The 14,241-nt window shown below is 38.1% G+C and overlaps 1 protein-coding gene across 4 annotated transcripts in view; it reads left to right on the top strand.

The window, feature by feature from the left end:
• COL19A1 (collagen type XIX alpha 1 chain) overlaps positions 1 to 14,241 on the top strand; it is a 215,218-nt gene that overhangs the window by 61,113 nt on the left and 139,864 nt on the right. For 3 of the 4 annotated variants that reach the window (XM_064447838.1, XM_064447839.1, XM_064447841.1), the window contains 2 exons: positions 8,251 to 8,304; positions 13,481 to 13,525. In XM_064447838.1, coding sequence (XP_064303908.1) covers positions 8,251 to 8,304; positions 13,481 to 13,525 — 99 coding nt within the window. The remainder of the gene's footprint in view (positions 1 to 8,250; positions 8,305 to 13,480; positions 13,526 to 14,241) is intronic. The other variant, XM_064447840.1, reaches the window with a different exon arrangement.

Raw genomic sequence — 14,241 nt, 5'->3', positions numbered from 1 at the left:
CCCACAGTATTTTCTCCATGGATAACAAATTCTATTACTAGTAGTGCAGGAAATAAAAAAAAAAAATCGTTAGCCTCATGTAATTGAAAATGTATACATAGTACAAATTGTACAGAGGGTAAAGATAATGCAGTTGGCTGCTGTGACTTGTGACCTATTAACTATTAAGTCTTCTCTGCCCTTTTTTTTTGGTGGGTGAATTGTACAAGTCATATAATTATTTAAATAAATCCAGCTAATATATTAATATTTAGTGTCAATGCATATACTTCTCTCCCACAAAAACTTAGAAATTATAAGTTTTATATTCCAAATTCCATGTAAATGGCTTTTTTTTTTCACTCGTGCCGAGTTGTTGGACACAAAACCTGCTTATTAATCATACAGTAAAATTATTCATAGGTATTGAAAAAACATGATTTTTTTTTTAATTCCCACTGCTAGCCAGTATTTATCAACACCTAAGATTCATACTGCATGTTTCAAGTCTGAATCGATTAAATCAACACGACACGCTGAGGCTGGGCCAAGTGTTGTCTAATCAGCAGTCAGCACTGTTGCGCTGGCATGAGGCTCCCAAAAATAGAAACACAAGAACTTAAACAAGTAAGTGGAAGGGCACTAAAAGAAAAAGTGCTGCTAATTCCACTGTTGACTTTCTGTCTAATGGATTCTTGTTCCCAGGCCATGCTAAGTAAAGCAACTGGTGTGGGGTGTATTTCTGCAGATGGCTCAGCAGTGACACACGCAGCCCAGCTGGTTGACAGGTGTTTGATTTGTGTTTAACAAGTACCTCACACAAGCCAGGTTGTTTTTTAGTTTGGGTTGGTTTTTTTGGTTTTTGTTTTTTTTGGTTTGTTTTTTTTTTTTTAACAGATACTGAGAAGCTAGTCAGCTGATGCTTTTTAATCAGAATTAACACCCCTTTCACTATGCTCCTGTTTTGTTGTGTGTGGCAGTCCTGATTTTCCCTTACAAATGAAGATAACATCATTTTAGTTTGTAATAAGAAAGGCACTACATGGGAGAAATTAATCCATAGTGAAGTCTATTTAGTAGCTGTAACCTGTTACCTTTATGTGTGTAAGATGTGCAACTTTTTATTTCCAGCTATTGACAATAAAATATCAATAAATGTTTATTTAGCTGTCCATTTGTTAGAATTAAAATTCTATCAAAATGTAACATGGAAGGAGAATGCCAGCCTGCTGGGGTAGAGCTGTTACATGTTGTGTTCATGTGTCTTCCCTTAACATAACAAGGTCTTGGGACTTTCTTGTACAGTGTAGCAGAAGCCTAGACTAAAGGAAATTCCCTGCCCAGAGGAGCATAGAGTGTTGATAGAGATGCACCCAAGGCTGTGAGGGAAGAGCGAGGCTGGGAAACTACTTAACAGATGAGAATAAAGAGTGTACAATGCTATTCCTTACTGATGATGTTGTAAGCAATGTAACTGCAGTCTGCATAACTAGAGAGAGATTGTCTCAATAATGGTCTGTTTATTTAATTACACTTTGGGAATTTTGTTTTGTTTTAATAATTGAGAGTAGAAGAAACAAAGATCTTTGTTGCATTTGTTAGTCACTGCTGTGATAGCAACTCTGCTGGCAAAACCAGCAGTGGAAACAGTAGAGTATCAGGATGCTCTTACAAATAACTTTTGATTAATGTGAACTCTCAGAGCCTTATTCAGTAGGGTGTGTAATGTAATAATGACTATGTCCAGATTGTCTTCCACCGCCCCCTGCAATTTCTTCATACTTTGAGCATTTTTCTTTTGCGGTATTAAATCTATGATAGGTGAGAGAAGAAGGTGAGACTTCAGGAACTGTTAACAAAAATGCATAGCTCTTCACAGTAACAGGGTTGTAATGCCAGTGTTGTGAAATATTCAGAAGAAATACCATGCTGTAGAATATAGTGTACTGGCAGTACTGCTGAACGTCGGAAGAATGAGAAAGGAATGCAGACAGAGAAATGGCTGTCAGAGTAATGTTGATTCTCTAAATAAACATTGAGTTTTAGTGAAAGGATGATTAAAAACTCACGCAGAGAGCCTGTGTCCCTCGGATAGCGGACTAGTGTCTTTCTGTCAGGCATCCCAGACATAGGATATGGAGAGGGCTAATAAGCCTCAAAGAGGTTAAGAAAAGGGATGGAAAGGAAAAGTTACAACTCTGCTAGGCCGAGGTGCCACTGTTCCCTACAGAGTTGCTCAGAATTGATAGTAATGGGGTACACCTAGAGACTTACCTTTAGGGAACAGTTCCCAAGGCTCCTGTGCTGACACTAGATTGGCTGGTCCTGGATTCACAGCTGGGAAATGTCTGTTGGAGTCCTAGATATGTGGTTGGTATATCCTCTTCATCCAAGTATTAGTACCTCTTCAAGATACATCAAATGTCAAACAGCATTGTTTTTGAAGTGAAGAGATGTATTTCTTGGGAAAGTCTTAAACTTCCATGTGTAAATGGAGACATGGAAACTGTATCTTTAACTGCTTCATTTATCAGTAGTTGATAGGAGGTTTGCGGCTACACAAGCACACCAGCAATATGGTATTTCAGAACAAGTACTGATCTGAGTTAGTTCCTAGATTAGAAATTCTAGTCTATATTACTGTCTATTTTTAATTCACCTTAAGTCCTTAGTTTTGCTACTGCTTTTTGTGCATTTCATATCTGTATGCTTAGACATGAGACTTAATAAGTGTTAATGGTCTGTGGGACAGATCTTCGTTAGTGTAAACTGACATTTGTACCATAATCTTCAGATTATGGAAGTGGGTGGTGATGATAATAGTAATAATAATTTCTGCAGTAAAGAATGGCCTCTGAGATCTAAGAGGAAGACCTATGCTGTTTACCTTCCTAATATAAACTTGGGGCTCCAGTTTTTATGGTGAGTGTAATAGTTGTAATATATTTTATTATTTTGAAAAAACTTCAGCAATTCATTAATATCGGAGAATGCTTTTTAACTGATACTTAATATTATTACATTTCAAATATTATTTTAGTAAGGCCAATTAGATGAATTTCCAGTTCTGTTGAAACTTTAATAGGGTTCAGATTTGCTTTAATGCCATGTTATGGCTGGGCTAACAGTAAATCAATATGTGGTGTATAAGTCAAGCGATTTTTTCTTTTAACATATCTACTGTAAGAGAAAAAACATAGTTACAAAAATCTATCAGTTGTCCATGAGTATACGATCACTTCAAAATTTGTTCTACTGTTTTGCTTCAGATGACAGAAATATCCAACTGGCTAGACTTAATTTTCTAAACTCTTCATCCATAAGAGGTTATGAATCTATCAGAACTTTTTGCAGCCAGAAGCCTCTTTGCTTATTATCAGTACTCTTCAGGAAATTTTCTCATGGTTTTCATTTGCATTTTCTTTTTGCTCTCTATATGGTGTTGTAGGTCAACCGAACTGGATTGTTTTCAAGCCCATGTTCAATTCATGTCTTCACTGTATTTTTAAATAACAATGTAAAAAAAAAATTTTTAACATTACCCACTTCTATCAGTAGTAAAGTATAGTGTGTTTCTTTACATGTCTTACTAAGGAATGTAACTAGATGGTAGGCCATTAATAAAAGGTGTTATTTGGGTCATTTGATGCAGTCTGAAAAGTAGAGAAACAAAAAAATTGTAAAATCCCTTCAGGACACAGTGAGACAAAATGAGGAGAGGCTATAATGTTCCACTGCTCTTCCGCACTGCCTAGAACTTTACCCCTGCTTGTAAAGCTTCATCATTACAGCCCCTGAGGGCCTCACAGATGCTAAGGTGTTTCATCTTAAAAAATACTGTAGGAGGGGAGGAGGTGTTGTAGGTTACACACAGCACACTTGGGAACTAAAGGCAAACTACCCAAGGTCCTGGTTATATGCTGATAGTATATTTTGCCTTCATTTTTCCCTTCTAATTGGTGTTTAGTTTCTTGCAGTCCAGCTCTGTTCTGTTTGTAAGTTGGCATTTAAGAGTGGTGACTGGAAGTGTCTTCTGAGCTGAGGAGTAACTTCTTGATGAAGAAGGTCAAGAAGGCGGTAGTTGTCACTTCAAGGACGTGTGATAGCAGTGAATACCACTTGGATTTGCCAAAAGCAGAAAGAACACCTACTGACAGCAGAGGCTCTGCTTCTGCTGATATTTTTGTTGATGGTGTAAAAACTGCTCCTTGACATCTACCACAAAGGCTTCAGTCAGTTTGTTATCAGTTTTCTAAAGAAAAATAAAAAAGACAATTTGCAGGCCTGTAGTTATGCATGAAAATAAATGGAGTGATCCTTTTTTCTCAGGTTTTCAGAACAACTTCTCTGACTTACGATGAATGAAAATAACTTGTTGGAGCAAAATATAGAAACAAACTTTTAACTTACGCTATTTATTTGTAAAATATGTCCTTTATTTGAATATAGAAATTGTGGGAGTTGCATGCTTTTTAAGACATGCTAATAGCAAAAAAGGAAACAATGCCAACTAAAGAGAGTGCAGTCTGGAGTAAGGAGTCCTGTGACCATGTTCTCTGAAGCTCTGGCTGCCTCTGGCTGCTGATTCATCAGTTAGCATGCAAGTTTTCAAGTGTCACCCAATCTGGAGTGTATTAACTTTTAGGTGCCTGAACAGATGTCAGACTTGTCCCAAAGGTGGGTATCAGGAAGGAGTAGGAATAAGGAAAAATGGGTGCCTTCTGAGCTCAGTTTATGTCATTCCAGTAAGGCTGTTCTCATTTGCCATTCTTCTGAGCAGCTACATAAAAAAGCAACAGAAGCCCCGACCACTAGGACACGAGTCCTCTGACCAGCCCTCACCCCCTTGGGCGAACCATTGTTTACCTGCTCCACTGGGGCTGCTGTGGAAGCAGGACAAAGCAAAGGAAACAAATTGTTTACCCATCCCAAGCCCTTTCTTAAATAGTTTTTTTTAATGAAGGAACTCACGCTTGCTTACATGGGTCAAGTTTGCATCAAGTGTGGGGCTGACTTGGGCCTTCAAGGCCCAGCAAGTGCTGAGTATTGGTAGTTCAGCAGTAACTGAGTGGGAACAAAAAGGTTTAATAAATGCAGTGAAACCAAAGTGTCATAATATTTAGCAGAAACTTCCTGACATGACTAATCCAGGAGATTCATGAGGTGAGGCTTAGTAAATATCAGCTGAATGCATTTTTATGTAATTAATATTCAATCGGGTGATCCTAACCATTCACAAAAGCCTGTTTAAAGAAACAAGAAAATATTCCAGTAGGCTAAGGAAGGTGTCATATAATGGGGTATAATTGGTGTGGGATTTTTATTTGTTCACGGAGAGGTTCTGCCCTCACTGGTGGCTGTGGACTGGCTCAGTAGAAGCTCCACCGGGAGGATGCTGCCGAGCCCTCTGACAGTACGTTGTTGAACATTCCGCTCCATTTCTGTAATGCTAAAAATAGTTGTCCTCATTTTAAAACACCGGGCTATTAGATTATTCCAAGGGTCTGGCATACTTAGGGTAATGGAAAGCACATATCCATAAATTATCAAAACAGTAAGTAGTGTTTGACCGCGCTGACTTCACTTCTATTAAGATGAGTTTCCTTGGTAGTAACCCTGGAGTACTGAGTCTGTTCTGTAAATCAGGCTCCTGGCACAGTGCCCCAGTAAATTTAAAAATAAAAGGAAAAATGTTTGGTTTTCATATGGAAGATGGAGAAGAATCTGACTGCTTCTTGTTTTTTTAAATTTGTTTTTGTTTTATTTTATTTTTTAATTTTGCAGAATAAAGAGAATCACATGAAGTTCCAGCATGTTTGCCGTTATAAAATGTGTTAATAACTGAAGTGTTCTAAATAGCAAAACACATTCCAAGTGATTGATACAAGTTTCTCCCAATTCTTATTTAGGGAGAAAAATTGCTAAATGTGGAAGTCAAGGTATACAAATTAATGTAAATGCATTCTAAGATAGTTGTGAAGTATACACATATCAAGCATCTCACACTATCTTGAAAACCTTCAGGTATAAACTGAATCCCTGATTTTACAGGGTGTTGCAGTGCAATTACAAAAACAATAAATGATAAATACGTTAAGAACCCTGATTATAAATACACTGCATGATTCCAGAATAGTTAAAGCAACCACAACATTAATCATTTTAGATTTAATAAGAATCAGTATTGATGTAGGAGGTTACTTTTGCATTGTTGTGTTGAAGGAATAATAATTTGTAAAACACTGATGAAACAGTACAAGGCAAAACATCTCTGGCTTGTCTCCACAAAAAAAAACAGTGAAGGTGGGGTTTTTATTCTAGTTTACAGTGATCCGATATGGCAGAGAAGATGAAATATTATTTGGTAACTCTTAGACTATGAAGAATTTTTCTGAATTCACATTGTAAATCTGGAGAAAATGAAGGACTAAGGATTACTTTTAATGATTGATTAGAATTTTTCCCTAGCACACTAGCATCTATTTTTACAGAGGGGAGCTGGAAGATAGATATTGGAAACCATGCCATGAGTGGAGTCAGAAAAATGCCATTTTAACAAGCTATTTTAAGCTGCATTTTAATTGTCTTATATCATGAGTGCTTTGTATTTATTTGCTTAATTACTTGTATCATTTTGATGAATAATTTTTCATTTATTATCTCTTTCTGTTGTTAAGAGAGATTGGAGTTTTTCCTTTGTCTCTGTCTGTTCTTTTTTTTGCGTCTGTGAGGCATTTGTCTTCTGCTTGGCTTGGAATCAAATGAGTGAACTTTCAAAACTTTCTTTTGTTTCTGAATTCTGACTTGGCTAGAAAACTGAATTGGATGGCATGCGAGTTACTAGGGCAAACTTCTGTCAAGGAATTAAGACCCATGAATGGAATGGAGAAAGCATTTGATTTTAGATTCCTTTAATAAGTCTTCTAAGCTCCCACTTGAAGTTATATGAGCATGGATGAATTCTTGTAACAGAACTTAGCTGAGTAACTTTAGATTTATTGAGACCAAAATTAATGTACTTTAAGGTGGTATATTTCATGAATCTGTAAATGGAGGGTGGTTCATAACTTTCACTGGCAAAGCCTGGTTCTCACTACGTCTGTAATTGCTTAACAGGCTTTGCTAAGAAGGAATGGAAAAGGAAATGGCTTCAATATTTTATATTTTAATTCTACATGAGATATTAGTAGGTTATACCTCTTCCTTGGAAAGCCTAATATTAAATGCAGAATTTAATTGTCTGTAGCTTTCACACAGAACTATTAATTTTTATTTTTTTTTATTTTGCTCAACTAGTCCTTATTCTGATATTGAAGATGAAGTTTACCATGTTACTCAGCCTGGATAGTTACCTTTTAAAACATTTTTTGATGAACATGGTGCTTGTTTGTACTTATGCTCAGTTGCTGAGCATAATTTTTAAGCATCCTGTTTCTTAAGTACAATTTACAAACCAAATCATCAGATTCTTAATTTTCATGGGCAGTGCAAGAAGAAAATAATTTGGGGGGGGGGGGGGGGGGGGGGGCGCAGGCAGGGAGTGACTAATAGTCACATGTACAGCTGACTTATTTTGCTCTTTTAAAACATGGGGTAGAGGAGACAGTAATTTAACAGTATATACAGAACATTCACTGTAGGAAGTAGAAGAAACAGGTTTTTGTCTGCCTGGTTGACAGGATCAAGATTTGCATTTCCTCCTGATAAGTAGGTTGGGCACTCCCCTAAAGATGGGAGAAAGATCTGAAACTCCTCTTTGAGCAGAGCCTAGAAAACAGCAGTCTGCTTTGTAAGTATGACTCCCTGTGGGACCTAACGGTTTAAGTGTAGATCCATGTGGGCTCAAGCACCTAATAGGTATGAGGGAGAGAGTGGAAGCTGTGACACTCATATTGGGATATTAGGTACTTGTGTAGTATGCAAGTGTCTTCTGATGTATTTTTTTTCTGAATTAGTGCCTGAAATAAATTTTGAGAAAGATTTTCATGTGATCCAAACTCTCTAATCTTTTTTGTCATCCAGTTTTCTGAAGCAATCTACAGTTATATCTGCTGCATAATTAGATAATCTATAATTGTTAATTGCCTGATAGTTTGAAAGTTACATGTATTTTAACCAAATATAAGTCAACAGACATAAACAACCCTATAAATCAATTCAGCTGTTCTGTAGAAAAGAAATGAGAAGCAATGCATGTCCAGATGTTTTTCTTAATTTAGCTCAGTCATGAGTTAGGTCTGTGAAATGATGGCTATGTACATTTTGTTTCAGGGGGAAGCTGGCTTAGTAGGTGCTCCTGGCATGCCTGGTCTTACTGGTTCCAAGGTAAAAAAAAACCAAACAAACAAACAAAAAAAAAAACCCCAACCAAACAAAACCAAACCTAAAATAAAAGAATAAAGGAGTCTTGTTTTATGTATTTTCACTCTCAACATACTTTTTGCCAGCTGTCCAGTATCTACATAAATTGGATTTGAATTACATATCCAGTTTCAGAGTTGTATAATGTGACAGAGGAACTTTATTATCAGCTTCTCTTTCAAAAGAGAAAGGATGTGAGGTGCAGTGGCACAAACCTGCCTGTCAGTATTGTTTTGCATTAAGAGCAGTTGCCTAAGTCTCAGAACTGTGCAGGTCTTCCCAGCCACAAGATAGCAGGTTCAGAAGTTTAAAGTTTGAGAGTCTCATGACCTCAGCAAAAGGAGACGACACTGCTTCTTCCACTCTTCCAATCTTTTGCTCCTTTCCTGAGTTGGAATATTGTAGGAAGGCCCAAACTTGCAAAAAGAGACATCTGTATTATAGTCTTTGCTGGTAATATTTGTTTAAAGTTGCCTGACTCTTTTCACAGTCAGGTTTTGTTTTCTGTTGATTGCCACTATGTTTAACCATAAGTATTTGGAATGAAATCTTAATGTCACATGCATCGATGTAGCTAATTCCTTCTAGAAAATTGTAGGGGAAATAGTTCTGCTGCTTCCACAAATTAAGGGACTACACAAAAATCCCATTATTTTGTTCATACTAAAACTTCAAGATAGTATTCTGCAGCATGGCCTTGATGCAAAGGGCTGAATTGTGTATCTTTAGAGCAGATAATTCCTGTAGTGTAGCACAAAGGGAAGGAAGGAACTTATTTTCTGCAGAGGAGGTAGCCAGCATCAAGTTCCACAACATGCTTACCGCAGTCTTATCATTTTATACTTTCAAAGCCAGAATCTCATTGACTTGTACTGCAGGCATATTTAAAACACTGAAAATCGGATCAGCAATGCTGCAGTAAGTATCAAGACAGGTAATCAGTGATTGTCCATGAAAACCTTGTCTGAAATGTTTTGCCTAGCTTAATATGAGAATTCTGCCACAGAAAGGAGAATTTAAGTCAGTCATTAATATGTTATTTTGCAACTTTCACCTTTTTATTTTTGCAACATGAGAATTCTTTAAAGTAACTTAGCAGTGGCTAATACTGTTATATTTTTATATGCTGTCAAGTGGAAATTGCCTAAACCTCATCCTCTACACTTTCTGTTGACTGTGTTTCTTATTTTCGCTAATTGGAAATTATTTTTTAAAATTCAAATATGTGCAAAACATCTGCAAACTTAGACTGTATTTTTGAAAAAGAAGGAATTAGTTAATCACCCCATACATTGGCACAGTCAGAGAGCTGACTGGCTGGGCAGCAGCATTGCTGAAGAGGGCCTGAAGGTGCACATGAGGTGGGTATAAGCTAACAGTGTTCACCTGTTGGGAATAAAGTGAACCGCATATTGGACTACATTAGTAAAACTGCAGCTGGCAGATCAGGGGAAGTTGTTTCCCCCACCTTTGCTTGGTGGTGCTGCATCAGGTATGCTGTGTCATGTTTGGGGAGGTCTTCCACCCTCACTTCTTCAAGAGATGCGGAGAAACTAGAGAATGTCCATCAGGGAGCTAGCATATATTCATTCAGGGGCCTAGAAAACAAGACCTTTGAGGAGAGTTTCAGGGAGCTAAGTTTGCTGAGTCTGGCGAAGAGGAGGCCAAGGACCGATCAAGACTGTCCTGCAGGCCAAAGGAGCCCAGCTGGTTGGTGTTTAAGGACAAGCTTCCTAAAAGCCCAAGAACAGTCCATTTGGATGTGCAGCAGGTTGAGTGAGCATGGCAGAAGGCCAGCATGGATGAAGAGGGAGCTCCTGACTGAGCTCAGACACAAAAAGGAAGTAAACAGTGGAAGCAAGGGTGAGCTAACCAGTAGGAATATAGAAATGTTGCCAGAGCATGTGGCAATGCAGTTAGGGAACCAAAAACTAATCTCGAATTGAAACTAATGAGGGATTTGAAGGGCAGCATGAAGGGCTTTTGTTAAGTGCATCCGTAGCAAAAACAAGGCTGTAGAAAATGTTGACCCACTGCTTAATGGGGTGGGGGACATGGAAAAGGCTGAGAGTACTAATGAAGTTTGCCCTCAGATCTCCAAGGTACTTGAGCCTCCCAGCAGAGTGTGAGAGAATGAGCCTTTACCCACTGAAGGGGAAGAGTGTTAAGGAGCACTTAAGCTAATTGGATATTTTCAAGATACCAAACAGTATGCACCCAGGGATGCCGAGGGAGCTGGCTGATGTCACTGCAAAGCTGCCCTCTGTCATTAGCAAAAAGATCATGTTGAGTGGGTGGGGGGGTGGTTCTGATGACTGGAAACAGGCAAATATCACATTCATATTCAAGAAAGACCCAGGGAGCTGCAGGCCAGTCAGCCTCACCTCTGTCCCTGAAAAAAATTATATAGCAAATCATCGAAGGCATTTCTAAACACATGAAGATCTAGAAGGTGACTGGGAACAGCTAGTGTGGAATCACCAAGGACAAATTATGCCTGGCCAAGCTGATTGTCTACTCTGATAAGATCACTGACTGTGTGGATTAGGGGAAAGCAGTGGATGTTGTATACCTTGACCTCAGCCAGGCTTCTGGCATAGTTTCCAGTCATATCACTGTAGTCAAATCTGTGAGAGATGGGCTGGATAATAAGGTGAGTGGAAGATTGGTTGGATTTTTGAAAAGGTGGAACAAATGCTATGCAGTGCAACTGCTCTCTAGTAACTAGCATCATCCCCCATGAAGTGATAATGGGGCCAGATTATTTAGTGTCTTTATTAATAACCTGGATGACAGGATTCTCAGCCAGTTCATGGATGTCATCAAATGTGGGCAAGTAGTCAGTGCATTGGAAGGTAGGGCAAGGATGATATTCGGTGGGACCTCAACATGCTGGAGAAAAGGGCTAATGCAGAACTCAAGATGTTAGGCAAAGGCAAACATGAGGTCCTGCCTCTGAGAAGGAATAGTCTCCTGCAACAGTACAGGCTAGATGCCAGATTGTTAAAAAGCAGATGGGGATCCTGGTGAGTGCCCCTGTGGTGGAGAAGGCCAACTGCATCTTGGGCTGTCCTAGCAAGAGCTTGGCCAGCAGCTCAGGAGTAGTGATTATTTGGCTCTTGCGAGTCTGCATCTGGAGTTTGGTGTCCAGTTTGGAGCTTCCCAGGAGAGAAGAGAGCGCAGCGCACTGGGGCGAGCCCCGTGGAGGCCCACCAAGATGGCCAGGGGCTTGGAGCCCGTGATGTATGAGGTGAGGCTGAGGGAGCTGGGATTTTTCAGCCTTAGGATGAGGTGATTTGGGAAGGGGGAGGGTGGTGTACAGACTCAATGCAGTCTTTTAGTACTGGGAGTGTGCGGACAAGCCAGACTCCTGTCAGAGGTGTACAGTGAAAGGACAAGAGGCAATGGACACAAGCTACAGCCAGAAAAATTTTGACTCTATCTAAGAATAATTTTTATATAATGAATAGGGAATTGACTAAAGACAGGATATGCGGTCTCACAAATGGGGAAGCTAAATTAAGAAAACACATTGCTTCTAGGAATTTGTCAAAAGTGAATACGCATTATCTGTGTTATATGGCCAACGGTTGGAGAAGAATGGGAATAGCAGAATCGTAGAACAACCTAAGTTAGAAGGGACCTTGAAAGAACTTCTGGTCCAACCTTTTGTGAGAAAGGGAAACTAGATGAGCAGAACAGGTTGCATACATTCAGAAATAATTTCAGTAATTAACCACTCATTTTTTGGTGAGGACATGTAGAAGGCTATTTCACTAGATCCCATCTTGCATGCCTGGTCTTGGGCATACTTCTAAAATTCACCCCTAAGCTGTTGATTGCAGGAGCCATCCCTACCAAAAGAAAACAAACAAAAAGCAGCCACTGTAGGTGGTTGATGAAAAGTCCAGAACTATTTGATAATCTATACACTTGCACATTTCCAAAACTTTGAATTTAATTCCCAGATGAGTAGTACATGCTGCTGTATCAGTTGGAAGATTTGACAAAATGCTACTAGAAATTTTGCAAGTTGTAGCCTGCTGTACTGGTTAACCTCACTTAAACCTTAGACTTCTATATAAGGAAATTACACTTTCTGAAGGGTGAAAGAATATTTAGACATTGGTTATTCTAATTTTTGAAAGTAATTTAGAAAATACCATATGCTTTAACTTGGAAATTTTCCAGTCTATTCATATTCAGACCTGTAAAAATCATGTACTTTCTACTGAGGCAATGAGACTGAATTCTAGAGACTGGCAAAGACATGCAAACCATCTCCTCCTAGATGATTTGAGGGAGAAAGAGAATGTTTGGGATTTATTATGAGGTAGTTTTTGTGCTATAAGTATAGAATTTTGGCTGTGTGTCTGCTGTATGTCTCACAGAACATACAGGTATACATTAATAGAGATCTAAAACAGGTGTTATTCTTGTTATAATATAGCCAGGCAGCAGACTATTTGACAAAGACATTAACACAGCAAGATTGTACTTTAAGATCTTTTTCTGAGCTAAAAGTTACCAAGGTGGATCTGGAAGAGCATTGTAACAGGTCTTTTTATTGAAAGATCATCAAATAAAGAATTCAATCTGCTTAAATAAGCTGAGCTTCAATTAATATTTCAAAACTTGCTCCTGTTTTTTCTCTAATACTTGGGTAATTGAATGTGGTTTGAAAAGTGGAAGAAATTAGTTTTCTTTCAGTAAATTTTATCTGTATATTTTTCTCAATTGCTCTTGGTTGTGGAGGCCTTCACAGCTGACTAATCATATTTAAAAAATAAAACAAAGGTATTAATATGAATAAATGTGTTAAAACTGGTTCTGCAGAAGAATAGGAGGACTGTCATGAGCAGGATTAACATCAATGAATAGTTCGGAATTTGTAAATCCAAGAAGATTCCTTATGCTGAATGGAAAAATAGTTGGCTACTGTTAATTGACAAAACTGTGGAAAGCCACGTCATTTTACTTTGTAGAGGTTTCACACCTTTTTAAATGAGAGACAATCAGTATCCAGATTATGTCTTTTGTTTTAATCCCATAATAAAAATTCAGTGCAATAAAACTATTTTAAAGAATGCAATTATTTGAAGAATGTTTGAGGTTTTTATTTTATTGTTTTGTGTTCCAGGGAGAACGTGGCTTTGCGGGGAGTAAAGGTGAAGAAGGTGAAAAAGTAAGTTATTCTGGTCATGTTATTTTTTCAGTTTAATGATTTGATATATGGCCAACCGAGTAGAGCTTTGTTCTGAAGGTCGTCTTTAACTTTTTCATGAATAAAATTAGTATTTGTTTGCTATGTAATGATTCCTGAAATGCTTAAGAACAAGGAGGTTTTTGTGCATGTTCATTGGTGTCATCAGTGCTTCTTTTAGAACCACTTTGGTTTTTTTAAGAAAAAATGTAATAAGTCCAATGTAACCATAACCACTGGACTCCAGTAGTGTCTACTGCTACCTTATTTCTATGGTAACTAGTGAATGTTTATTTATACATTCACTATGTATAAATACATAAGATGATCTGTAGCTATTCATAGTACTTAATTATTGCTTTTATACATTACAAATACATTTTTATAGAAACCCATTGTGTTGACTGCAACTACAAAATGTTTTACACACTTTTTTCCTAAGAACATAAATTTACTCCAACAGCAAAATTTAACATTTGCTACAGCATAACTGACTACCAGTTTAAAAAGGTTCATTTTTGTTGTTATATTTCTGTGTACCTACACGGTAGTTAGCATGAGTTTTGTCTCCTGCACACATCTGACTCCAAGTGAATTGACTTGACTGCTAGTGGCCAAGCGGAATGCAGATGCATTTACCTCTTCCTCAGACTGGAAGTCCAGTCCATTTGCCTAATGGATTGGTATGTTGCCCAGAG

Source organism: Phalacrocorax carbo, chromosome 3 (assembly GCF_963921805.1).
Source record: "Phalacrocorax carbo chromosome 3, bPhaCar2.1, whole genome shotgun sequence".
Classification (NCBI taxonomy): Eukaryota; Metazoa; Chordata; class Aves; order Suliformes; family Phalacrocoracidae; genus Phalacrocorax; species Phalacrocorax carbo.
Note: the sequence above shows the minus strand (reverse complement) of the source record. Positions and strands in the feature narration are given on the sequence as shown.